This window comes from Zeugodacus cucurbitae, chromosome 5 (genome assembly GCF_028554725.1).
Source record: "Zeugodacus cucurbitae isolate PBARC_wt_2022May chromosome 5, idZeuCucr1.2, whole genome shotgun sequence".
Taxonomy (NCBI): Eukaryota; Metazoa; Arthropoda; class Insecta; order Diptera; family Tephritidae; genus Zeugodacus; species Zeugodacus cucurbitae.
In genome coordinates, this window is record NC_071670.1 from 54,574,585 (window position 1) to 54,599,756 (window position 25,172).

Sequence of the window (25,172 nt, forward strand, 5' to 3'; positions counted from 1 at the left end):
TCAGTGCATTCGCGAACTTCAAAGGCAACTGTTGATTTTGCGAAATAACAGTCGGTCTATAATTTATTGATAAAGTGTGAAGAAAAATTTAAAACGAACAGTACTATATGCAAAGTATATTTCGAAACTCTTCCCTAAATACACATAAAATTTAGAAATTGAAAATGACAAAATTAGCATTCGAGCTTCTCTCCCTGGAAAATAATGTTTTTAAAGCATATCTCTTCTGGACAGCGTTCTTAGTGTTGAAAATGTTATTCATGTCGTTGATAACGGGATTCATGCGTTTCAGGACGATGGTGCGTATAAGTGACATTACTATATATATTATATAAAGGGTGTTATTGGAGGAGTAGAGAACTTTTATTTAAAATGGACTGTATAAATGAATGCAATGGCTAATATTTTGATTTAAAAACTATTTCGGAATGCATGGAACCTTAGGTAGATTCTTGAGAATGGTAGGCACTTAAAAGTAGTAATTCTGATGATTTAAGTACTGGTTAAGCAAGATATTGCAAAACAAGATTTATCAATAAAATATTTAATATAAGCTTGCTGCACAAAACGCTTGTTTTGACAGAAAATTTAATTTTTCATGAAATGCACATTCTTTACACAGTATCAAACTGCGTATTAACTTCTACGTAACCCTCAATGTTATGACAACTTTTGCTCGCTTATTGCATTCAAATTATAATTATTGAAGTATATACCATAAGAACGCATATATTTTTTTAATAACAATAATCGCATTCACTTGCTCTATCTTTCTCTCTCCCTCTCTCTCCCTCTTGTTTCATGACTCTCTCGTGTCGACGTGCATTTTTGCACTTGTCTCATAGGAATCAATTTATATGAGCTTTAACAGAGCTATATAGAGAAACTTTAAGAGAACTCTCATAAATATATATATATATATATATATATACAGAGTCTATATGTATGTATTTATATGTGACTTTATATGTATGTATGTACATGTTATCAAACCAGGTGGTCGCGACTAAATGCCGGCCGGCATCTTCGAACGTCGATAGACTAGCAAAGCTTTTTTACAAATATATATGTACATATAGCATATGTGACCTCTTCTTTATATAAATAAAAGCATTTAAAGTTTCACTAGCGAATTTTACTGTTAATGAATGCTTAAATGCTTCAAACGAATGAAATGACTATATATTAACGAAACATCCTGAATCCATAAGAAAATAAGGCCGATTTAAATTTCTGGAATGACTAGGACGTCTGCAGAAAGTAGAACCACTGTTTTCCAATTTATCTTACTGCGACAGTAAAAAAGAAAGTCATGACTGAGTTAACGATAATTATATGCCTTTCGACAAGTAATGGCGAATTACCAGAGCGATTCCCTTCAGTTCAGAGTATATTTGAGAAGAAGCCTAACTTAGCTTTGACATTTTTACTTTAAGAGTTACAGGGAAGACCTAGACGTATGCCCAGCAAGAGTCTGTAACAATTCAGAACGAAATTGAATTTCCGTAGAAGATGAGGAATTCGAAAATACAAACTAAAACTAATGACCTTTTACTTTACTTATTTTATCGCATTTACAGACCTTTATCAACGAAGAGGATCTGCTCGACAAACGACTAAAAGTGAAATATAACGATCCACATGTGGAACGAGCACGCAGGTAAACATAAAAATATAATATTTTTGGAGAAAATTTAGTTTCTTTCATCCTCTCAATAGAGCACATCGCAACGATCTGGAAAATATTCTACCATTTTTCACCATTGGCTTCTTGTATGTGCTGTTAGATCCCAATGCTACATTGGCTATCAATTTGTTTCGAGCCGTGGGTATCTCACGCATAATACACACAATCGTTTACGCCATTGCTCCAGTGCCACAACCGAGTCGGCTATTGGCTTTTCTTGTTCCAGTCTGCGCCACCACTTATATGGCTTACGAAGTGGTTCGAGCTGTTTACTAATAATGTCTATATGATATATGTATTTAATTCAATAATATGAACGAGAATTTCTCTTTAATGACAGAGTTAGTCGAAAGGAAGGAATATTTTTATGTCAAAGAGGAATATTGTCGACTTTATATAAATATTATTAGTTTTTTGGAATAAGGTATTTTTTTAATAAAAATATTAAAAAATATTTTGAATTGTATTTTGAGGTTTAATACTCGAATATATCAAAATAAAAAAGTTGTCACTTATTTTAAATAAGCAAAAAAATATGAACTTATGAAACACTACAAAGGAAGAGGTTTCAAAATGCTTATAGCTTCAAATACGGCCCCCAAAAACTCTCCAATGGCTATCGGTTTTCACCCATTTTCATTTCTGTCGCGAGTAGTTCTGTGCCCAACATTCTTTTATTTTCTAATTAACTTCAACTACAAAGTATAAATCCAATAATAATCTCAACTCACAGCTATTATTGATGGTTATCATTATTTTTTGATTATTTTTTAGAAACTTTGACAAATACAAACATATGCTTCTATGGTAAATAAAAAGTTCATAAATATTCATTTAAAATGACTAGACAAAAATAAAGCAGAGAGCATACATAACTTACGCTCTGAGTGAATGGAGCAAAGCAAAATATAAACACATAAGAGATATGCATATGTATTCACATGCTATCAAAAGCACACGCTGGAGATTCAGCTAGTCAATGACAAAAAGTGTTCAGAGTCAACTTAAAATTAGTTGGTCAGTAGATTTACACGACAGTAGTTCGATAAATTTAAACCGTAGTAAAATTTTCTAAATTTTTCTGGAAGAAATTTTGTTAAAGCAAAATGGCGGCGAAAGATTTAATTTCACTTGATAATGAAGTATTCAGTGTCTATGTCTTCTGGTCCGGTGTTTTGGTTCTAAAACTCTTGCTGATGTCACTGCTGACCGCTGTGCAACGCTTCAGGACAAAGGTAAATTGGTGAAAATATTATAAAAATTTACTTACAAACATATTTATGCAAATTAACGTAGATCTTTAGTACATGAATATTAATTGATTTGAGTGTAGAAAAGTGCGCTGTCATTTCGGTTAGAAAGCGATGGGGTTAAAGTCTAAGTTAGTTAGTTAAAAATGTTTGTGTAATATTTGTTATCGTTAAGACCTCACATACAGTTAAGTTAATGTTGGTATTTAGTTTATAATAAATCACTTTTCATTAGTGTTCGTTAAAACAATAAACATAAGTAGGTGCAAATGTAAGTACTGTACAAATATATTGAACATACATAAACACATAAATATGTACACCGGTGAGTACATAAGTCACAAAATGCATACAAATTTTTATATGCTCTCGCATTTTTTTACTGTTAACCATTGAAAGCTTTCATTCAAATTGGTTTACAAACAAACTATGTACTACAATAATGTATGTACTGTATATTTAGAATTTTACGGCGTCGTGCAATACCAAGGCAAATACTTAACAGTAATTGCTTATTCTCTTATAAACAACCATTAATAAAAATTTTATTGCATTAAAAAAAAAAGTTGTAAAAAATTTTGAAACTTAATTACACTGAGAAACTACACAGTGTTGCCATCACCAATAATTTTGCTTTTCATAAAAATATTGTCTTATAAAAAAATGTCAACAACTATTTTAGTTCATTTTTTTAAATAAAATTATTATTATATTCGAAAATTTTACTTTTCATTAAAATTTAATTTTTATTGTGAGTTGAAATATTTTAAAAACTTTATTTTGGAAAAACATAATTTCAAAAAAGAAAATAATTAATAAGTGAATGGCAACAATTTATCTATTTATTTTAACTGTCTGGCAATACTGCGCGTATCTCAATTAAAATTAATGACACCCATTTAATACTTATGTCGTTTCTGTGTTTTCTAAATTTTTTCCAACAATGCATCAACTTTCTTCCTTCGCACAGAGTTTGACTTATTGACCCTTAATTTAATTTACCTTAACTAAAAAAAATAAATGACAGTCTCAGCTGAAAGCAGAGTAAATTCCATTTTTTTATTTACAGTAAAAGTAAAAATAACGGACTTTATTTCGGAGAATTAACGAAATAATAAAATTTAATTCCAAACTTAAAAAAAAAAATCATTCGAAATTCATTCATTTAAAAGTCGAACGCATTTGTCTTCATTCAAAAAATTTATAATAGTAAAAATTTAAGTATGTGCCTGATTGTAGGCAAAGATTTTTTCACTGAAGGAAATTATTAAAATTTGTTTTAAAGGAGATTGTTATTAACATTACCTTCCTGCTGTAGACTAGTGTATAAAATATCAAAACCTTCACTCATAAACAAACACATTTTCATATTTACAGACCTTCGCCAATCCCGAAGATTTGCTTGACAAACGTCTAAAGGTGAAATTCGACAATCCCGATGTTGAACGCGTGCGCAGGTACTTAACTAAATGCATTTGTCCAACTCAAGTCATAACACGCCAATTCTACATTTTTAACCTACAGAGCACATCGCAATGATCTGGAGAACATTCTGCCCTTCTTCGTCATTGGTTTCCTCTACGTGCTGATCGACCCAAGCCCTGCGCTGGCCATCAACCTCTTCCGTGCTGTGGGTATTGCGCGCATTGTCCACACCATTGTCTATGCTGTTGTTGTTGTACCACAACCCAGTCGCGCATTGGCATTCTTTGTTGCATTGGGCGCAACAGTTTACATGGCGCTGCAGGTAGTGCTCGCCGCTTTGTAAAAATGCATTCTAAGCAGAGGTTCACACTCTCCAAAGATAGAGTGCATATTGTAATAATTATAATAATTTTATTAAAAATATTTTGTACACAATTTTTTTGTAGTTAAAAAATGGTGAAAAACTTTCTTTCAAGACAATAAAGAATATTGTATATTTTTATGAGATGTGTATACAAACAAATAGAGATGGAATTGAAATGAATTATTTACCAAATGTGAGGGCTATTAGCATATATTTACATATTTTTATGTAAACATAGTCTTAAATATGCGCATAGAAATACATTTTTAAGTATTTTGGAGAGCTCCAAGTAAACTTATACATAAGTTCGAGTATGTACTACATCTGTAACCGGTTTGCTTGGAGATGCAGCTTGTCACGTCCTCTCCTAAAAATTGTTATGCTAATAGCATCGCTTCCAAATATTTTAATTTCTCCAATTGAATGCTTTTGAAATGTATCTATTTCACCCTCCTAACCTTCATGCTAATGAGCCCTGTAGTGGAAATAGAAAATCCGACCGCTTCTCTTAAATTTTTTTATTCAACACTTGATATTCAAGCTTTATTTATATCCATTTGGATGTGTCTAGGGAACAACGGTTTCGTCAAACAATATCATATTCAAGAAAATAAATGGTCAATAAGATATTTCACAGATTAGCCGATATATTCGATATAAGATCAACCAGAGGTTAGGAAAAGAATGGCTGAAAGACGCCAACTAATTTCATTAAGATACATCACCTACCGATAACAATTTTAAACGGAAAGACAGAGATTCTTAAAATCTGTTGAGTTGTAATTCAGAGCACAGTTTGACTTCAACTATTTTTTTGGGATCAGGGTTCTCACATATCACAATTAGTGCTAGTATATGCTAGTGCTAATATTATAGAAAGACAAATAAAGACAATTTATATTCTGGTGTATCATATTTTAAGATTAGGAACTTAGTAACAAGTTGGTTATAAGGATGTATTCAAACTAGATCATCTTTGAACAAAGTAAAAGCTGAGTGTTAAAAGAAATAGCAATTGTAAGATCGTTCATCTCATCTAAAGACAATTATAGGTGTATTTGGGGTCGGTTATGAACAGAATCTCACTCTGAAAACCCTTGAACATTCATTCGATTAAGATCTCAGTAGTACTGAGTAAGTGACTAAGTGGTTGGATCGTTGATTAATGTTTCAGACCAGACAAAATAGTATATTACAGAAAAATTATTTCTAAGCTCAGTTACGATAGGCAAAGTAGGATAAAGCACCAAGTGTATTTCTGACAAAGATTCATCAATATTTAAATTTGATATTCAATTCTTTCGAAAAATTGTTTCTTAACAAATTTCTTAATGGGTCTTTGCTCTGCACTACCTCACTAATGTATTGTGCCTCTCTTATACCGATATACCGGTGCTTTCATACTCACACAAAACAATTTTACAGATATTCACATATACACAGACACCTTCTGTTTTTCGAAAAATTAAGACGCTCATAGTCTCCAAACTAACACTACGCTCTCGCATCGAAATATATGAATATTCTCCACGTTACCAGTTTTCGACTCCTGTTGCCTTTAAAGAACCCGCCTCACTTTGCACTATATTGTCACGCATCGCATTAACTCGCTCAGCAAGTCAACACGACGGACTTACGAGCACAAAGTAGAAGAGCAAGCGACGTGTACCTGCTATAAATTGCTGTAGCGACCAAAACAGATTTTGTATACTTTGTACATTAGAACATTTGTCAGTCGCTATTGAAGACAACGCTGATTTGGACGTCAGCCACCGAAGTGAATTTAATTATTTCTTGAGATTTTTTTTAAGTAAAAGGTTAGTGTGTGAACAAAATTAAAATATTATCAATAGTGAATACAAAGTTGTAAAAATTAATAATAAGTTAATAATAATTATTTAAAATTTTCATTTGTAAGTGATATGTGAACCGCAAAGAGTGCCGCAAGCCGGTTGGGAAATTAGTAACAATCAGATTTATGTTAATAATGTGCATTTATGGTAATTAAGACAAGTGTTGTTTGAGGAAAATATAACAAGCATTGTTCAGAGTTATTAAAGTGTAAAGTAGAACATTAAAAAGTTAATAACATCCTTAATATGCAATTTAAATACACTTTTCTTATCATTTTTATGCAAATTGTAAAATTAATTATACAAATTTTAAATGGAAAATTTTCATATTACCGCAAAACTGATCATTTTTAAAATACAAATGAATTATTGATACACATTTTTTTCATGAAAACAGTTTATTTTCTATAATCTCGCTACTAACCGACCCCCTCAAAGCTGTCTGTATACCAACAATACAACGTGGCCGGTTTATTGAACTATGTTTGGGTATACAGCAATGACGTTGAAAACTTAGTACACAGTAGCCTGTTTATGTGCTTATATATAGTGGATATATATCTAAATGCTATAGATATTTTTATCCATAATATAATATTATACATAAGTTATTTTTGCTTATTTTGATATGTAATCAAACACGTGCGTTCAATTTGTTTGCGAAATTCGCACATGTGCTCGAAGATCATATAAATACATATAATATACATATATGTATATTATTCATTAAATATATTTACATATAATCCCTGTCGGAAAATATAGATAGTGAAAGCTTGAGCGCTTTTGGAGATTTTAAAATTATTTGTATATCTAGTATATTGTTCTCGAACTTGCTAAAACTTGAATTTTTAACTTAAAATTGGTTTATGATATTCAAAGGAATCTGGTATTAAAACTATGAAAGAAAATAAGATTTGTTTATAGTTAAAACAAGTAAGAAGATACATTCATCCTTTAACGTGTTAACTATTTACGTCAGTTCACTTTTATATTTCAAAAAATTGATTTTGAAAAATTTCATTCCTTAAATCTTAAACATTACAGATTGATTCTATGTGTTGTGTTGAAACTGTGATCTTTGATCGACTGCGTCTCAAATTGACTTTTGTTGTTATTTTTCTTTAAAAAAATATCAAATTAGTCTAGATTAAAAATTTATCATAGAGAAAAACACATCAAACTTTATAGAAACCATTAAAAATAATGGAGAAACTGTGAGAACTCGGGTTCTCGGGGCCGCTGATTACGAATTGGACGCTAGTTTTTAAAAATTCAAAATGGCCAACCAATATGGCAAACACATTTTAAAAATTCGCCATATAACATCCGCCATTTTGAATTTTGAAAACCCCCGGGTAACGAGTTTCAAACGATTCTGATAAAATTTTTCAGAAAAGCGTCCGTTATATTGGATCTGCCATTTTGAACTTTGAAAAAATCGACACCGGATTCGTAATCCGTGACCCCGAAAACCCCCGGGTAGCGAGTTTCAAGCAAATCCGATTAATTTTAAAAATCGCTGTCAACCATATTGGTTTTCTGGGATTATGTCAAAATCTTGACCTGGGTTAAAGCAACCTCTGATTCGGATTCAACGACCCCAAAAACATATAATGCACATAGTAAGATGCCCAGGTCATAACAATTTTTTTTTTTTGTGTTGAGTGGCTTCGATAGCATACATTTCTAGGACGTCAGTAGAATTGTATCCATATGTTTTCTCTCTCAAAAGACATACATATATATGCATATATTTCACAGCAGGATATATTTTTATTATAGGTTGCTTTCCTGCTGGGCTTCGCATAGTACTAATTGTAATTGTATACAGTTTATGACTAAATGTCACTAGAGGGTTCTCATGTTGACATAAATAATATTTTTTCGCATTCACTAAGTAGCAATTCATTGACTCTACCATGCTTCAAAATTAAGTACTTTTTGACGTTCTTTATAGGAGATATCAATTCTGGAACTACTCTCGATTTCGAGAGTAAAAAATTCAACTGCATTGATTGAAATCTCTAGATAATGAAAGAGTTTAAACTATAAGCATAATATTCTACTTTAGACACAGAAAATTTTATAATATATCCTATCTTTATTGTACAAAAAGATAGGTCAGGTGTCATACTCTCCGACCTTAACATACATTGAACGGGTTGAATAGTGATAGTGTGTCTCTACCAAAGTGACAAAATTGTCACTTATCTCTCTTGCAACCATATGCCAGCATGAAATGAGAAGCACTATTTAATATAAAAATGTTCAGTAACCATTTATTGGTACATAATATATGTGGTTTGCCATAAATACTATATTATCTACCTATGTATTATCTACCTATGGCTTTTTTCATGAAAGCCAACATATTTGTTCATTTCAAAAATGAAAGCCAATTAGCAGCATATAACCATAATTATTCATATTTGTTACTAAAATAAGGTTAGAAAAATTATGCATACAATGTTATGAGTAAATACAATATGACCGATAAGAAAAATTATAATTGAATCACACCTAGATATATTTTATTTTGCAACAACTACTTAATCGATTTCAAAGATTTCCACTTCTAATTATGATCGCAAATTTTTCCAACAAGGCATCTAATACAATCAGTATTAGCATATTTTATTTGAAGCATGTAGGGTTTCATTAATTACGTGACAATTTGTACTTTAGTTAAACACTTATATATAGATTCATACAATTGAGCATTGTGAATACACAAAATCAACTAATTATTCACGTAAAGTTATCGCACATAATATTTGTATGGGTGTGTAATTTCTATAGAAACTATTGATAAGAATTATTAAAGCTCGACTTGAAATGTTTTAGAAAACAATGCTCAAAATGTTATTAAAAACTTGAATGAATTACCGGAATTTATGTACAAACACGTCGATTACAGATAATTGAGTCAATTAGCATATTTTTTAACAATGCTCGAAAAATAATAAAAAAAAATTGTTCAATTGTAAAATTAGTTAGTGTGTAAAGTTATCGCACTTAATATTTGTATGGGTGTGTAATTTCTATAGAAACTATTGATAAGAATTATTAAAGCTCGACTTGAAATGTTTTAGAAAACAATGCTCAAAAAGTTATTAAAAACTTGAATGAATTACCGGAATTTATGTACAAACACGTCGTTTACAAATAATTGAGTCAATTAGCATATTTTTTAACAATGCTCGAAAAATAATAAAAAAATCAGTTGGCTCATTTTAAAATTCAGAATGTGATGTTCACACAAACTTGATTATGTTCACACAATTAGTTTCCATATAAGTTACTCTCGAAATTTTTAAGTCTAGCGGCTACTGTACTTTCCAAGATTAGAACTAAGCTTTGCTGGGAAGAATTTGCGACTTGACATTTACTTTCTTATCACTAATTCTCAAGGTTGTATTGCGAATTTGACGTAAAAATATAGCAAATTAAGTACTAATTGTCATTTAATAAAAGATAAGCTCTTATGAAACCAATTTCATCAGATTTAACGTCAGAACTTGGTCAGAATTCATTTTTCTTATTTGAGAATTAGTTGGCTCTTTGAAACCCGAAACTGTTGCCATGTTAAATATCGACTCTACAGCTTTATGAATCTCATGTGGTATATAAACGTATTTCAAGCTGCTGAAAGTGTTCAAACACAGAGAAGAAAATAAACAATTTAGCTCACTTGTTTATATTATATAATATTAGTATATTATTTTAAATGGGTATTTGTGCCAATAGCCTTAACATATAATAAAAATATGTTTTTAACAAATTATGGGAATACATGGGGGGTCAAAACAGCACTCGTGGTGCTCTTTAAGATTAGCTAATTGATACGTTTGTGTAAACAACTGTATAAGTCTTTTTAGTTGTGAAATGCTGAGATGAATTTGATAAGAAATTGAAATTATCTATATATAAAACAATATTTTACTTCTAGATTGCTATATAGATATAGGTTTTACAACATTTATTATATACTTTTGCACTGTCATTTCCGGTTGATCTTATAATAGTGACTGTTTTCATTCAGGATTACTCTTATTAGTATATATTTATAAGAAATATATCAGTCAGAAAGTTTCGAGGAAAATGGCTCAGACTTCGTTTCGAAATAATTCAAACTGACACGATTTTTTGAGAAATCTTGAGAATTTTCAGAATAGATAAATGCTTCTCAAAAACTAGGGCAATGAAAACGTTTATTTTAATGACAACTTTGGACTACATACATATGTAGTATTTTATCAGTAGCAGATATTTTTCTCGCTATGTCAACCTTTTTAAGTAATATTTGCTATATATAGTGTAAAAGCACACAAGCGTTCTAATTAACTTTCTGTGATTGATTGCATTAAAAACGAAAGTAAACAACAATGTTGAGCTTATTGTTTATTTTTTTTTCTTTTTTTTCGACGCGGCAAACATAGATAAAAAATAGAAATGATATTAATGGCTCAAATGTAATTAACTTTTCCATATCATTGCTCCAATTTGAGTATCTAAGCGCTTCCTACTATGACAATTTTTCAAATAGGTAATATATACATATATTCTATTATCAATTTTATGTATTAATACACTTTAGTTGATAAAGAGTTCAAATGAATGCCTTGCTGGTGTTTTTTTTTTTTTCATACATCTATTAAATATATGAATATTATTTAATTTCGAAATCAAGGTATTTGAACCTCTCAAGATCATTTGAAGCTGTAGCATATTTTAATTAGCGAAAAATTAAAAAAATTACGCAATGATAATAACACATTAAATGTATAGAAACAAAAACTTTAACAACGAGGTTCCGAGCTGGAATATCATGAACGAATATGGTTTTAAAAGAATCTAATCTTTATGGAATTTTGAATGAAATAATTCAATTCAATTCTTTGTGACAAAGGGAGGCCTGAGCTTTTGATTCGAAACTATGTTATATGGACCGCCCAAATCACAGATGAGCTGATTCTCAAATTTTATCTAAAGAAACTATGATCATAATTTGCTTATTCCGATTTCTATATACCCTGAAGTCGTTTAAATTAATTTCGTGGATCAAACCAACACGTTAAGAAAACATTTTATAGGGAATAATCAATAAGAAATCTTAACTTATCTCAACTCATATGTGAAGATAGCTTAATTCTACCAAGGACCATGAGCCTATAAATTTATATTATTTCAGCTGGAAGCTGAGAAGCAAGCTTTTGGGCTTAGAAGTAGTTAAAACATTGCTAAACTAGAAGCTTGCGGGTATGAAATCACTGCTATTCTCTTGAGGGTAGAATATTATGTATAGCAGGGTCTTAAAGTAAAATAAAAATTAGTCTGCTGAAAATGCTACTTAATTTCAATCCAAAATTTCCTTTTAACAATTCCTAAATTATTAACATCACCATTTATCTTCTTTCAGTTAATTTAAAATGCCTGCAAACAAGCCTTATGAGCGCCCAAAGGACTTCATCGATCCTGGCTTGCCTTCAAAATGCACATGGCATTTGGGCACAAAAGAGAAGACACCACACACTAAACGCCCCATGTAAGCCAACTTTCAGCCTAAGCAACTACATAATTTACTTAACCAAAAATATTTTTAGAGCTCATCGTCAAAAACTGACACCCGATATCTTGGAGGTTATTGGCTGCACACCATTGGTAAAGTTGAATCATATACCCCAAGCGGAGGGCATCAAATGCGAGATGTGTAAGTTGCGCGGTCTATTTATGAGTATAACTGTATATTAACATAAGATTTATCTCAGATGCCAAATGTGAGTTCCTCAATCCCGGCGGCTCAGTAAAGGATCGCATTGGTTACCGCATGGTGCAAGATGCCGAGGAAAAGGGCCTACTGAAACCTGGTTGCACGATAATTGAACCCACATCAGGCAACACTGGTATCGGTATTGCTATGGCCTCCGCCGTGAAGGGCTATAAATGCATTATCATAATGCCGGAGAAGATGTCCAATGAGAAAGTGTCGGCTCTGCGTGCTTTGGGTGCCACAATTATACGCACACCCACCGAAGCGCCCTACGATAGCCCCGAAGGTTTGATTTGTGTAGCGCAGCGTTTGCAAAAGGAATTGCCAAACGCCATAGTGCTGGATCAGTATCGCAATTCAGGCAATCCACTCGCTCACTACGACGGCACTGCTGCCGAAATTCTATGGCAGACAGATAACAAAGTCGATGTGGTGGTCGTGTGTGCTGGCACTTGCGGCACAGTCTCCGGCATTGGTCGCAAAATAAAGGAGGAACTACCGAGCTGCAAAGTAATTGCTGTGGATCCATACGGTTCGGCATTGGCACGTCCCGAAGCCCTGAATAAGACAAATGTCAGTTTCTATGAAGTGGAGGGTATTGGTTATGATTTTACACCAACAGTAAATGACTACAATGTGATAGACTCCTGGGTGAAAGTGGATGACAAACAAAGTTTCCCCATTGCAAAGCGTTTGAATGCCGAAGAGGCTTTACTATGCGGTGGCTCAAGTGGCGCTGCAATGTATGCCGCACTGCAAGTGGCCAAGGAGCTGAAGGAGGGTCAACGTTGTGTGGTCATCTTGCCTGATGGCATAAGAAATTATATGACGAAATTCGTTTCGGACAATTGGATGGAGGCGCGTGATTTTAAACCAGTCGTAAATGAACACAATCACTGGTGGTGGGATACACCGGTGAGTGCGTTGAACTTAAAAGCGCCAGTGGTGCTCAAATCGGATGTAAGCTTTGCGAAAGCCATTGAGGCACTCAAGGAGCACAATGTGGAACAAGTGGCGCTCGTGGACGCCGAAGATGGGTGAGTTTGTGCCATCAAATGTTTTATAAACTGTAACTAATCTATCTTTCCTTTGCTTCGTTTAGCACACTTTTGGGCGCTTTACTGCAGGAAACCCTAATCAATCAAATCGTGAGCATGAATCGCAAAACTGACGAACCTGCCGTCAAGGCAGTCAACAAACGCATGATACGTTTACCCTCAAATGCTATTTTGGGTAAATTAGCGCGCATTTTAGAATTGGATCCCTGTGTCTTAATTGTGGATGTTGAAGGTGAGTTTGAACAAACATTTTGACAAAATTAAAGTTTCCTTAAATTATTCAAAATATTTTTTGTGCAGACGAAAAGGAGGTCATTAAAGGAATTGCTAGTAAACTGGATGTGCTCGCCTTCATCGCAAATGGAGCTCCACAAACAAATGGCAGCAATGGTCAATAGTGACATAAGGCACTATTCTTTTAATGAAAATTTTATATATTCCGTGTGCACATTGTTGATCATCCGTTGAGGTTTACGTAATGCAATTGTAACGTACTTACGATATATTTAAGTTTACAATTTTAAAACCATGGCTAAGCAACTACGCTTACATCACTACAAGGAATCAGTAATCTCAAAAAATTTAACATATTTTAAGATATGTAGTTTTAAGTTGACACAATGATAAATTCAATCACTATATACAATTATTCATATGCAATTTGAAAGGTTTTTAATAAAATAATAATTAATAAACAAACATTTTTAACCTTAATTTTTGTTGCAAATTACTTTAATCAATGCTACGGTGGTGATGGACCAGACTGTTTTGGTAATGTAAGATTGTTATTTATATACATATGCACATACATAGTGACAGTTCAGAGCTCGAAGTTCTTCATAAATCGAACTCTTGAATTGGCTAAGTCAAAGTACATACAAATTACCTTCCATAACTCGCAGTTTTTCTGTGGATTATGATGATTCGAGTTAGGGGAAGTTCAATTGTATATTACTTTTATATTTTAGTAACATTATTTCAACCAACCGACGAACATTATTTAATAACAGTAGTCAATATTATATACGTTCCCTAAATTTCTACTTGCACAATCGTACAAAATTCTCTTCAAGCCCTAAAATTAACATTTTGTTTGACAACGACACAACTTATAGTAGTAGTTTTTTTTTTAAATATAAAGTTTGATTAAAAAATATAATATTCAAAACTAAAATAAAAGGAATTAAATAAATTTAAAATTGGTAAAAATAGTTCATGAACTTAGGACAGAGAATTGTACCAAAACCCTCAAATTAAGAAATAAATACAAAAATAAGGCTGGTACTATATTTCTTGAAATTAGCTTCATTGCTCAAACTCTTTGCAACTCATATGTTACTAATAATATAATATAATGTTAAAATCACATACTTGAAATCCTTGACTCTTCGTTTAGTTGGTGTTGTAGAAGCATCATTATCCTCATTAAGATTGAAGAAGCTAATGGAATTGATTTGCGTGCTCATATTCTTCCTTTGCATATGTAGCACTTAAAAAAGTTTCCACTTAATTTCAACTGAATGCAACTTCTGCTATGCATTTATTCACAAAACACTTTACCTTTGGTAAATTTGAATAATTTACTCTATTCACTGCACTTTTCAATATAGCACATTGGCCCTTGGGCTCTTTTCGCATACACTTTGCATTTATATATAGCCATAACATACTATGCTATTTTAAACAAAACACTTCACTTTGGGTAGATTTTAATAATTAAAATGCTTCACTGCGCCTTTCAATAACTCACTTGATTTTTTTATAATTTTACTTGGCGCTTAAACACTTGCATTCACTTTATTTTAACACAAAAACCTTTCCCTTTTCATAATATTTTATAACTTATTATTTGAAACACTGCGCATTCTAACGCAGCTACATTTTACTACCCATTTTTTCACTTACACATTTAATAATTATATAGACTGATATATATACATATATTTTTATCTTATTTACATATATAGAATACAATTTCCACTATGAATTTTTAAACACAACGTTTCACTTTTGGTAATTTCTTATTGGATTCGCCTTTTAATAACCTTTAACTGTCATTATATATCATATTTTTCATTTGCATAATTAGCACTTCAAAAGCAAAGACCGCCTTGAACTTTCTCTTAATTTCTATTAAAATCCACTTGTTCTATTTATTTATAAATAAAATGTTTCACTTTTGGCATTATTTAATAGCTTTTTATTTGATGCACTGCACCTTCATTTTCAGTCTCACTGCACTTTCCAGCAGCTACTTTGCGTATTTTCAAAAGCATATTTAACATTTAAATAGCATAGCCCGTAGTACTTTTTCACTGCATTTCAATAGAATAAATCATAAACTTTGCATTTATAAACAAAACATTTGACTTGTATTAATTCATTGTTTAATTCACTGCATTTGCATTATTGGATTCATAACACCTTCCAACGGCGCTGACCTGTCTTTCACATATTCTTTCATATGCATATTTCGCAAAATAACATAGTCCGCACAACTAGTTCACTATATTTCAATCGAATTAAACTTCTACTTTTCACTTATAAAGAACACATTTAACTTGTTTTAATATTTAATAATTGTATATCGAATTCATTGCGTCTTTATTATTTGCTTCGCGTCACCTTCCAACAGCGCTCGCGTGCCCTTCACATGTTCTTTCATTTGCATATTACGCATATATGTAAATAACGCGGCCCGCACTACTTTTCCATAGAACAAATCTTTAACATTTCATTAACATAGAAAACATTTAAATTGTCTTAATATTTAATAATTGTATATTGAATTCATTGCGTCTTTATTACTTGCTTCACGTCACCTTCCAACGGCGCTCGCGTGCCCCTTACATGTTCTTTCATTTGCATATTACGCATATAAATAACGCGGCCCGCACAACTTTTTCACTTAATTTCAACAGCTTGCAATGTCTACTCTTTACTTATGAACAAACAACTTCAATTTCAGCCGTATTTCACAATAAATTAAACAATTAAAATTTCACTGCAGTCCAATAGCTGAAATTTCGCACTTCTGCACGCCAACAAGGAAATTCGCGTTTGACATTTGAATAGCGGCGGATGCTTGGAAATTCACAGATATGTACATAAAAGTAGCAGTAGTAGTGTTGCAATTTCGACACACGCAAAAAGTAGCAAATAATTAATGACACACATGCGAACAGGCCAATATTTTGCAGGTGAATGTGACATTGCGGGAATAAACACCGCTACATATGCATGTTCATACATGCACGTCAACTCAGCCAACAGACTGGAATGTTGGAAAGTGTTTACCTACCAAATAACTGTCAGTGAAAAAGAAGGAAAAAACAAGCGAATTGTTAAGTTTATCTTAGAAAATTTTTATTTCACACATTATTTTAAACATATTGCCATTTCTGAGTTATTTTTCGTGCATTTTGTCTTAAGGAGTCTTTTTTTGTTTTTGTTTTTAATTTATATAGCTTGTTGGTAAATGCAAGTGATTATAAAATTAATTAAACTTAAAAATACATAGAGAGCCGGCACTTATTGCCATAAGCAAGCAATTTTTACGCAATTAATTACATTCTTCATGAAAACTAAGTTTTATTTCAACTAAAGACAAATTTTGTTTAGTAATTTCTAGTTGACATAATGTTTAAATTATATTCGAATATACAAATGTTTGCTACGCTGCGTTTTGAGTGTAAACAATTTCAATTGCCTTAACGAAAGCAATACATTTTAGGAAACCAAAATAAACAGTAATAATCTATTTTTTTATAACTTAAAAAGCACCGCTTTTAGTAACTTTAATTTCAAAACAGTTATACATTCGCAAAACGCAAGATTCTTTATTTTTAGTCTCTCAATACTTTTAAGTGTACTGCACTAGTAATTTACTGCTGCTTGCCGGCGTCTAACGCGGGCAAAAGCAGATACTGCCTTTATACACCGCGATTTCGTAAATCCTTCACTTTGTAGATGCGCACCAACCAGTGCTCGGTGGTGTAGGCCTCTTCCAAAACATCCAACTCGAAATCCTTATTACCAATTTCAGCAGAACGTACGCGATCATAACCTGGTGGTTTACCGCCCTCAGTGTAAACTTGACCAAAACGATAGTAGCACATCTTGTACATGAGACAATTGAGCAGCGTCGGTGAGCCCTCTTTGTCCACACGGAATTCACCATTGGGTGCATAATAATCACGTTCCTTTATGTGTGCGCCACGATCTGTGCTACCACCAATACGCACCATCCACAAGAACTTATTTATATCGTCGGAAGAGTAACCGGTCAAACCGCCAAAGATTACAAGCACATAATCAACATCGAGTTCACGCATAATTTCATAAGCTTTCTCCTCCGAAGAAGCCATCGCTTGACCAACACGTGATATGTGTGTGTTATTCCAGGTGTTATTGTCCACCAAAATAGTACGATTAGCCATAGCAGTTATCTGATAGCCATAATCCCACCAAGACATGATACGGGCATCCTAAATAAAAGAGAAGAGAAAATAAAAAAAATTAGTTGAATAATTTTACAAAAATTTGTATGTTATAAATTAAAATAGCTGTCAGCTAGTTTTATAGTACTCATGTGTGTTTCATACTCTTCCTATCAAGAAATAAAAACTCTTCATCATGCGAAATTAACTGCTTAACTATAATTACTATATACTTCACACTCACCTCTGGTGTATTCATTTGCAGCCAATAGTAAGCCTCTCGAAAATCATCGAATATGATGCGACCACCATCATGAGAGCGTGCGCTAAGCACAATGCTTGGCGACGAGTATGCCTCCGATGTGACCCAAGTGCAATGGAAAGTGTAGACAATAAGCATAAACGTAATAATGCCCACAAAACCGATAGCCACCTCACTTTTCACACCACTACTTTGCTGTTCAAGTTTCTTAAACTGACGTTTACTTTCAGCGGGCTTCGCTGGACCAGCATCAACACATTTGATGTACTTTGAGAGCAAATGCGATGTGGCTATGCCGGATAAGACACACATAACCGGCGCTAGCACAAGCATTAGACGCACCATGACACCCTGTGTAGGTAGTAACAAATGTAATGCCAATTATATGTAGGAAATTAATTTATATTTACCGCAAAATAAATACTGGTTACACCGTAGAGTATTATGAATATATTCGAATCGGTTAATTTGGCGAAGCAGAAGTACAGGCCAGCTGGGAAGAGGAATACCAATATCTGTAATACGAAATTCAAACTATTAACTTTATAACAGTAGTTCCACATTCCAGTTGTCACTGGACGTCAGCGATCAAAGCGTATAGTAATCAATTTGTGATAAATAGCTGCAAGTGCATGAACATACACTGCCGCATATTTACGGACATTAAAGCGCACTCATAGAACTAGTTGTCATCAGTGCAAAGCAAAAGTTTTAATAAAAAAGAAACAACTACACACCTGCAAGTCAAAGTAGAAAGACGACCAAGATGTAGGCTGATGCTCCGACACCGATGCGATGATGGGAATGTGATTCTTAGCGTATGAAGGATCAAGCAATGAATAGAAGCGACCAGTCCATGGCGATACTTTACCGGTAATCGTCAGCACCGTACCAATTACGAGCACAGCAGTTAGTATGCCAGACACAAGCGCCTTGAAGAGAATTTCAAAATTTTCTTTGGACAGATGTGCGCGTAAATAATCCACAAATGCATGTATTTGACATAGTCCAAAAGTGCCGAGAGCCTGTAAAGTGGTAGAAAATTACACTTTGAGATCTAATTTTAAAGAGTTAATTTAAAATTTATTTCAAAAATATATTTCTTTCAGCTGAGTGTTTAGTACTCATGTTTGTTTCATACTCTTCCTATCTCATGGTATCATCATTGAAAATTTCAATTTGAAATACATACAAAGAAATATAAAGTAAATTTCTAACAACTTACCAACATGTGTTCCGAACTTTGTATTGGTTGAAAACCGACAAATGAAATCTGCATCGACAGTATTGTGCCAATACAATACAAAGTGCTATAAGCCACATAAATGCGATGCGAGAAACGGCCTGTGATCATCAATGCCAAAACGTGCAGCGGTATTAAATTGATGAGGAATACATAACCGCCCCATGAGGAAACCATGTAAAAGTATGCCAATGCAGACATGGTCGACCAGAAAATGGCGCCACTTTTCACCGCTTTAATCCACAAATAGTATGTGAGCAACATGCAGAATATAGCAATACCCTCATTGTCGTAAGAGCCTGCGACGGAACGCGATATGTAGCCTGGCACGATTGAAATGAGAGCAGCTGCAACCAAACCAGCACCGGTGCTCTGCAAGTAGGAAAATAAAATATTTAAAATATAATAACAAACTCCACTATTCTTAAATGCATACATATTTATGTATCCACACACCACGTGTTCACATAACCTATAATTAAATCTTCACTAATCACCAGGTACTTACGTGTATTTCCTTGGTCAGCGCATATGTAACCAATGTGGTGAGTGAGGAAAAGAATGGTGCCAAGAAGACACATACATTCCTAATCTCAATGGTAATATTCAACAACCACATAAGCCTGTAAAGTGCCGCCGCAGTTACCATCAACCCCGGGTAGATGGTACCGCCAATAATACGTCCAAGCGGATACCATGCTCGATCATCAAACCAATTATGGAATTGATAGAATCCTTGCTCAGCCAGAAACCGCGTGGTGCGGTAATTGAAGTATGGATCAAATTCATGGATGACACTTTCAAAACGTAGCACCGAGAATAAGCGCGTGGCAAACGCTGGAAAGAACAAATTGAAATGAACGACAAGCTGTGGAAAACATTAACTAGTGTGCAAATGAGTGAAAAAACTAGTTTGAGTGACAGCAGCATTTGACAGCTAAGGCAATTGAGTGTGATTTTTGAGTACTTAAATTATATGTTTTGTTAATAATTGTCTATATTATACATATGTATTTTGTTTAACTTGTATGCTATATAGGGAAATAAAGTGTGGGGGAATATATCATTTTAGTTTAGAGCTTGTAAAATGTACTTACATAGCACAGCCGCTAAAATTAATATAGCTAATTTGATGAGATGTTCTTGCTTCTCCCAGGTCAATGATATTCTCGACCGGCTAGCAGTTGCGGAAACTGCGTCCAAGGTCATGTTAATGGCTCACTTCGACAGCAGAAGTTCCAAGTATTTTCTATGCTACCAATCCAGCAAGAAACTCCTACACAAAAACCGAGAAAACAACTCGCCGCACAAAAGCCGGTTGTGAGCAGCGTCGGTAACTCACAAGAAATTGCTGCACAATTATGCGCTATAAAAACACAACATGATTTATTATTGTTTTAATAACACTTTAGGTATGCACTTACAATTGTTTTAACACAATATTTATGTTTAAAACAGCAAATTTCTTTATTTAAACAATTTTATATACGTGGTCGTGGCAAAACGCCCAAGAAATTTCCAATATGACAAGCCGACAAAATGTCAGATGCTGTTGAGGCATTGCCAGTTAAAAGTTTTGGAGACAAATTTTTATAATAAATTTAATTATTTTAAATAAAAGTTTATAATGCATATTTGTTGTTGGAATAAAGGTATATTTTAATAAAATTATATTTATAAAAAACTGTATAAAAATATAACATTTTCATAAATTAATTAAGTTGGCCAAATGTGTTTGGTCATTCATCAATCTTTGATCTAAGTATTGAGTTTTTTAATATCTATATAAAATTAATTAAAATATTAAACAAAGCTTTAAACATATTTATATAAAATCGCGTATCAAAATAAGTACTTTATTTAAATTTTTATACATTTAAATTAAACAAAAGAATAGAAGATGTTTTAACGTTTATTAAAGATTTAGAGCGCCATCTAGCGCGAAAACTTCTCGGATGTTTATTTCAGCATTCTTACATTCTAATTAACTATCTTAACTAAATTTGCAAAGTTATCCGTAGTTGTTTTTTATTAATTAATTGTTAAACAATTTGTTAATTAATTTTACTTTAAAAACTTTAATTATTTCATAAAATTCCCTTTCCAAAAAATGTAACCCTGTGCAAGCGAATATTCCGGCGCCATTTGTCAGTTTTGCACCGGTTTCCTTCCCGTCGCGATTGAAAGTTTTGCGTTCGTTCGTCGTGTGAATTAAAATTGCTAATAAAATGAGAAATATAAGCGAAAATGAAGACTTTTGTTGAAAAATCGAAAGTTGAACTTGTTTTCTATTGAATAAAAGTAAAATATAAGTGCGAACTATGTTTTTCATGTGTTTATTTCGTAAAAGAAAAAGTATGTGGACTCTATGCGTGTACGTGTGTGTGTTGCGTGGGTGCGCAGCTTCAATTCCATTGCCCTGGCGAAGGCAGCGAAGTGAGTGGAGATGATTTAAGGTAAGATTATTACGCATTATTTTACAATTCTTACATGTTTCTGGAGGGGAAAAGGTGTTTAATACATCAAATTAGAACTATTTAAGTATTAATTAGACCAATATATAACATCCGATGGTGAATGTGTGTGGAGCAATGCATACGCATACATGCATATATTTGTATGTACATATATGCAAATTTGTTTTTGCTTTTATGCGAAATGGTCGCTCGTTACTGAAATTTAAGTGAATTGCGTTGAAAGCAGCGTGTAAAACGAAAAGTTATTAATGCGCAGTTGTATTCGTGATTGGACTGGAAAACGGACAGGGTGTTTCAAGTATAATGTAATTAAAATTATTATTATTTATAAATATTATAGAAAGATTTGAATAAGTGTTTTGTGTTATTCGATGCACTGAGCAATTAAAGCAAAATAAAATATTAAATTTGGTCTATAATTTATAATGAAATATATAAAATGAAAGAAGTATTACAATATGGGTATTAAATTGAAGGGATTTAAAATAGCTTTTAACTGAAAATATTTTCGAGCAGGGTTGCCTATTGTTTTTTTTTAACAAAACCAATTTTTTAAATATAAATTAACATCAAATCAAGGAAATATATTTAAAATAATAATTAATTAATACATTTTTTTATATAGCAGCTATTTACAGGTAGGGTTAGCACTGCTTTCAAAATTGCATTTCCTTTAAATTGATAATTTCATTAACGAATTATTACGATATGGGTGTTAAACTAATGGGATTTATACAAGCTTTCAATTTAATATATTTCCTAACAGGGTTGCCGCCTGTTTTTTTTATTTTGACTAAATTAAATTGATAAAATAAATGAAATATAGTACAATGTGGATCAAACTATATTGGTTGGCTGAAAATTATGTAACAATATATACGACTAGATACCTATTACCTGATTAAAAAATGTATTTTTATTTTTTTTTTAAATGGTTAAAAATAAATGTTTTGATTATTGAAATTAGTGTTACCAAAAAAGGCTTAGTTGTTAAACTTTAGGACAGCTTGATTAAAAAAAAAAATATTAAAATTTCGTTTTTATTTCTTTTTTATGCAATTAAGTATAAAAAATTAAATAAATAGAGATAGAACAGTGTAGACAGTAAACTAAAATTATTGGATACCAATTTCTGCCGGATATGATTTTGAGCTGGGTTGCCATCTGTTGGAAAAATTTAACATTTGTATTGAATTAAATAGTTTATGTTTCAACATTTTTTTAACATAAATTAATGATACCATTTCTTTTTAAAATAATCGATGAAAAAATATTAAGATTATTTTTAATGGTTACAAAAAAAATTGAAAAAAGGAAAAATAAATTGTGTTATCTTTAGTAAATTTGAAGGAGTACTGGCATGAGTGCCAACTAAAGTAATCAGTAATTAGGACTGCTTGAATTTGATTTTTTTTCTGAAAAAAATAGTAATGCGCAACCCATCTCAATTCAACCCAGGTGCAAATCAAATTTGAGTCTAACAGCTTTGTATAAATTTGTACAACGTTAGGACAGCTTTAAAACATTTTTTTTTCATTTCATATTCGTCTTACTTTTATTGTTGTTCTATTGCTTGAGTAATCAAATGTCATTAGATTGTGAATGTGCAATTATAATTAATAAGAAATCGGTAAATTACTCTTCAAATTATATCGAAGCGCGAAAATATCAGTTATAATGAAATAAAGCTCGTCATCGCATGACAAGTAACGAAACAGATCTATCAATAAAAGAACAAAACAATAATTGACAGGTAAAGTGTAAAGTAAATAAAAATGAAGAAATCACCTGCTGAAAGGTGAAGTTATTAAATTGAAAACAAAAGATGAAATCAAATGAAACTTCACAATTTAATGTGAGCAAAGCTGAAATTAAAAAGAACGATAAGAAGTATAAAAAATAATAATTAATGAAAAATACAACTGAGAGGTAATGAAGTGTGGGTGCTTTACGTTCATAATGTCTGTATATTTGTATATCAGCGAATTTCAATAGAAATATGCATTTGTATATTAAGAATAAAAATATTATGTTTCGCTTCATTGTTCATTTTTATTGATATACATATTTGGGATTTATAAATGAGATTCTACATTATGTCTGGATTTTTATGATTATTTTTTTTAAGCGGATTAAAAAAAAATACATAATTTTCTGAGCTTTTATATTTTACAATTGCAAGGGAGAATATATGGGGAACCTTCGAACTTAATGTAATTATTAGTGTATTGTCATGCATTTTGCTGAAAATATAGCAATTTTCAAATTAGCCAAGCCTTGGCCCTTTTGTAAAAAAAATAGAGATCTCTACATAAAAAAAGTAGTAGTTTTATACTACTTTCTCGAATTTTAGTCGAACGTTTTATGGTCTTATTGATATCTATAAACGATGAGAGCTTCTTGTGGACCAGATAAATAACTACTTGATATTGATGATTTTTGAAATTTTTTATTTAACCTATTGATATCTAGAAATTTCTAAACTACCACCTTGATATGTGTTTTACTACCCTCATCCATTACTAACGTTGAAATTGACATAATAAATATTATACGCATATAATATTCACGTTCTTTAATTATAATGCAACAAAATATGGCTAGTATTAAACTTGTTAGCATCTTATAGTTTTATTTGCGATTTTTTCTGAATACTTTGAAAACTTTTTCCGCTTTAGAAAAAAAAAAACTGTTTATCTTGTCACGTAAACTGTTAATTTAACGGAAACTTAACCAAGCACGACCAGGCGCTTACGCGAATGTGGTAATAAATCAACTATGAAGTGAGAATCAACTGAACGTGAATTTTCATAAAAAATCGCAAATCTCTGATCGATATTGTGAGAAGCGAAAAAAACAATAATAAAAACAAGAAAATAATACAATTGTATATACAATACGTATTTACATAACGCTATACTTAATAATATTTCCACACGAGAACATGTGATGGGTTTTTACGTGTTTAAAGCTTTCTGTCGAGTAGAAATATACGTATGTACATATATTTAAATACAAATAGCTTAATAACATCACAGATTGTTTATTAAGAATTTTGTATACATATATTTTTTAATTAAGCATTATCTTTGCCCTTAATTGGGGGACGATTTTTGAAAATTTAATTTTTCAAAACTTCTAATTACCACTTTGACCCCTACGTTATCGAAATATAGTATACACCCACATGTATACGCCCTTAACTACCCGCTCCTAGCTCTCCTAAGGCCGTTCATCATTCACTCAGCAATCAGTAAGGTTGTTTGTTATCCCTGACATAGCCCATCCGGCTGCACTGTATCCTATTATCAAGTGAATTTGTTGCCTTTAAGCGAGCTGTT

The 25,172-nt window shown here is 32.1% G+C and overlaps 5 protein-coding genes and 2 non-coding genes across 9 annotated transcripts in view; 3 read left to right on the forward strand and 4 right to left on the reverse strand.

Annotated features, from left to right (window-relative positions):
• LOC105208998 (uncharacterized protein DDB_G0283357) overlaps window positions 1-16,597 on the reverse strand; it is a 131,501-nt gene extending 114,904 nt beyond the window's left edge. For 2 of the 3 annotated variants that reach the window (XM_054232413.1, XM_054232410.1), the window contains exon 1: window positions 14,782-16,597. The gene's annotated coding sequence lies outside the window, so the exon portion shown is untranslated. The remainder of the gene's footprint in view (window positions 1-14,781) is intronic. The other variant, XM_054232414.1, reaches the window with a different exon arrangement.
• LOC128922337 (microsomal glutathione S-transferase 1-like) lies at window positions 5-2,141 on the forward strand. The gene is made up of 3 exons (XM_054232416.1): window positions 5-299; window positions 1,581-1,660; window positions 1,720-2,141. Exons 1-3 carry the CDS (start codon window positions 165-167, stop codon window positions 1,961-1,963), a joined length of 459 nt encoding a protein of 152 aa, XP_054088391.1. The 5' UTR covers window positions 5-164; the 3' UTR covers window positions 1,964-2,141.
• LOC105209107 (microsomal glutathione S-transferase 1) lies at window positions 2,669-4,889 on the forward strand. Its single transcript, XM_029038261.2, has 3 exons — window positions 2,669-2,922; window positions 4,315-4,394; window positions 4,462-4,889. Exons 1-3 carry the CDS (start codon window positions 2,794-2,796, stop codon window positions 4,703-4,705), a joined length of 453 nt encoding a protein of 150 aa, XP_028894094.1. The 5' UTR covers window positions 2,669-2,793; the 3' UTR covers window positions 4,706-4,889.
• Window positions 6,374-14,124, forward strand: LOC105209003 (cystathionine beta-synthase). The gene is made up of 6 exons (XM_011179137.3): window positions 6,374-6,543; window positions 12,002-12,127; window positions 12,186-12,292; window positions 12,351-13,389; window positions 13,455-13,642; window positions 13,711-14,124. The coding sequence occupies exons 2-6, from the start codon at window positions 12,012-12,014 to the stop codon at window positions 13,806-13,808; spliced, it is 1,548 nt and encodes a 515-aa protein (XP_011177439.1). The 5' UTR covers window positions 6,374-6,543; window positions 12,002-12,011; the 3' UTR covers window positions 13,809-14,124.
• A 379-nt stretch (window positions 16,598-16,976) lies between the features above and the next one.
• Window positions 16,977-20,915, reverse strand: LOC105209004 (dolichyl-diphosphooligosaccharide--protein glycosyltransferase subunit STT3A). Its single transcript, XM_011179138.3, has 8 exons — window positions 20,779-20,915; window positions 20,452-20,720; window positions 19,863-20,191; window positions 19,337-19,726; window positions 18,849-19,136; window positions 18,522-18,626; window positions 18,094-18,462; window positions 16,977-17,897 (listed from the first exon to the last, which is right to left on the reverse strand). Exons 2-8 carry the CDS (start codon window positions 20,561-20,563, stop codon window positions 17,343-17,345), a joined length of 2,148 nt encoding a protein of 715 aa, XP_011177440.1. The 5' UTR covers window positions 20,564-20,720; window positions 20,779-20,915; the 3' UTR covers window positions 16,977-17,342.
• Window positions 17,972-18,054, reverse strand: LOC114803624 (small nucleolar RNA Me28S-U3344). The gene has a single exon (XR_003752079.1). It is a non-coding gene; the product is annotated as a small nucleolar RNA Me28S-U3344 (small nucleolar RNA).
• On the reverse strand, window positions 19,209-19,284 carry LOC114803625 (small nucleolar RNA Me28S-U3344). Its single transcript, XR_003752080.2, has one exon. It is a non-coding gene; the product is annotated as a small nucleolar RNA Me28S-U3344 (small nucleolar RNA).
• Window positions 20,916-25,172: the final 4,257 nt, after the last annotated feature.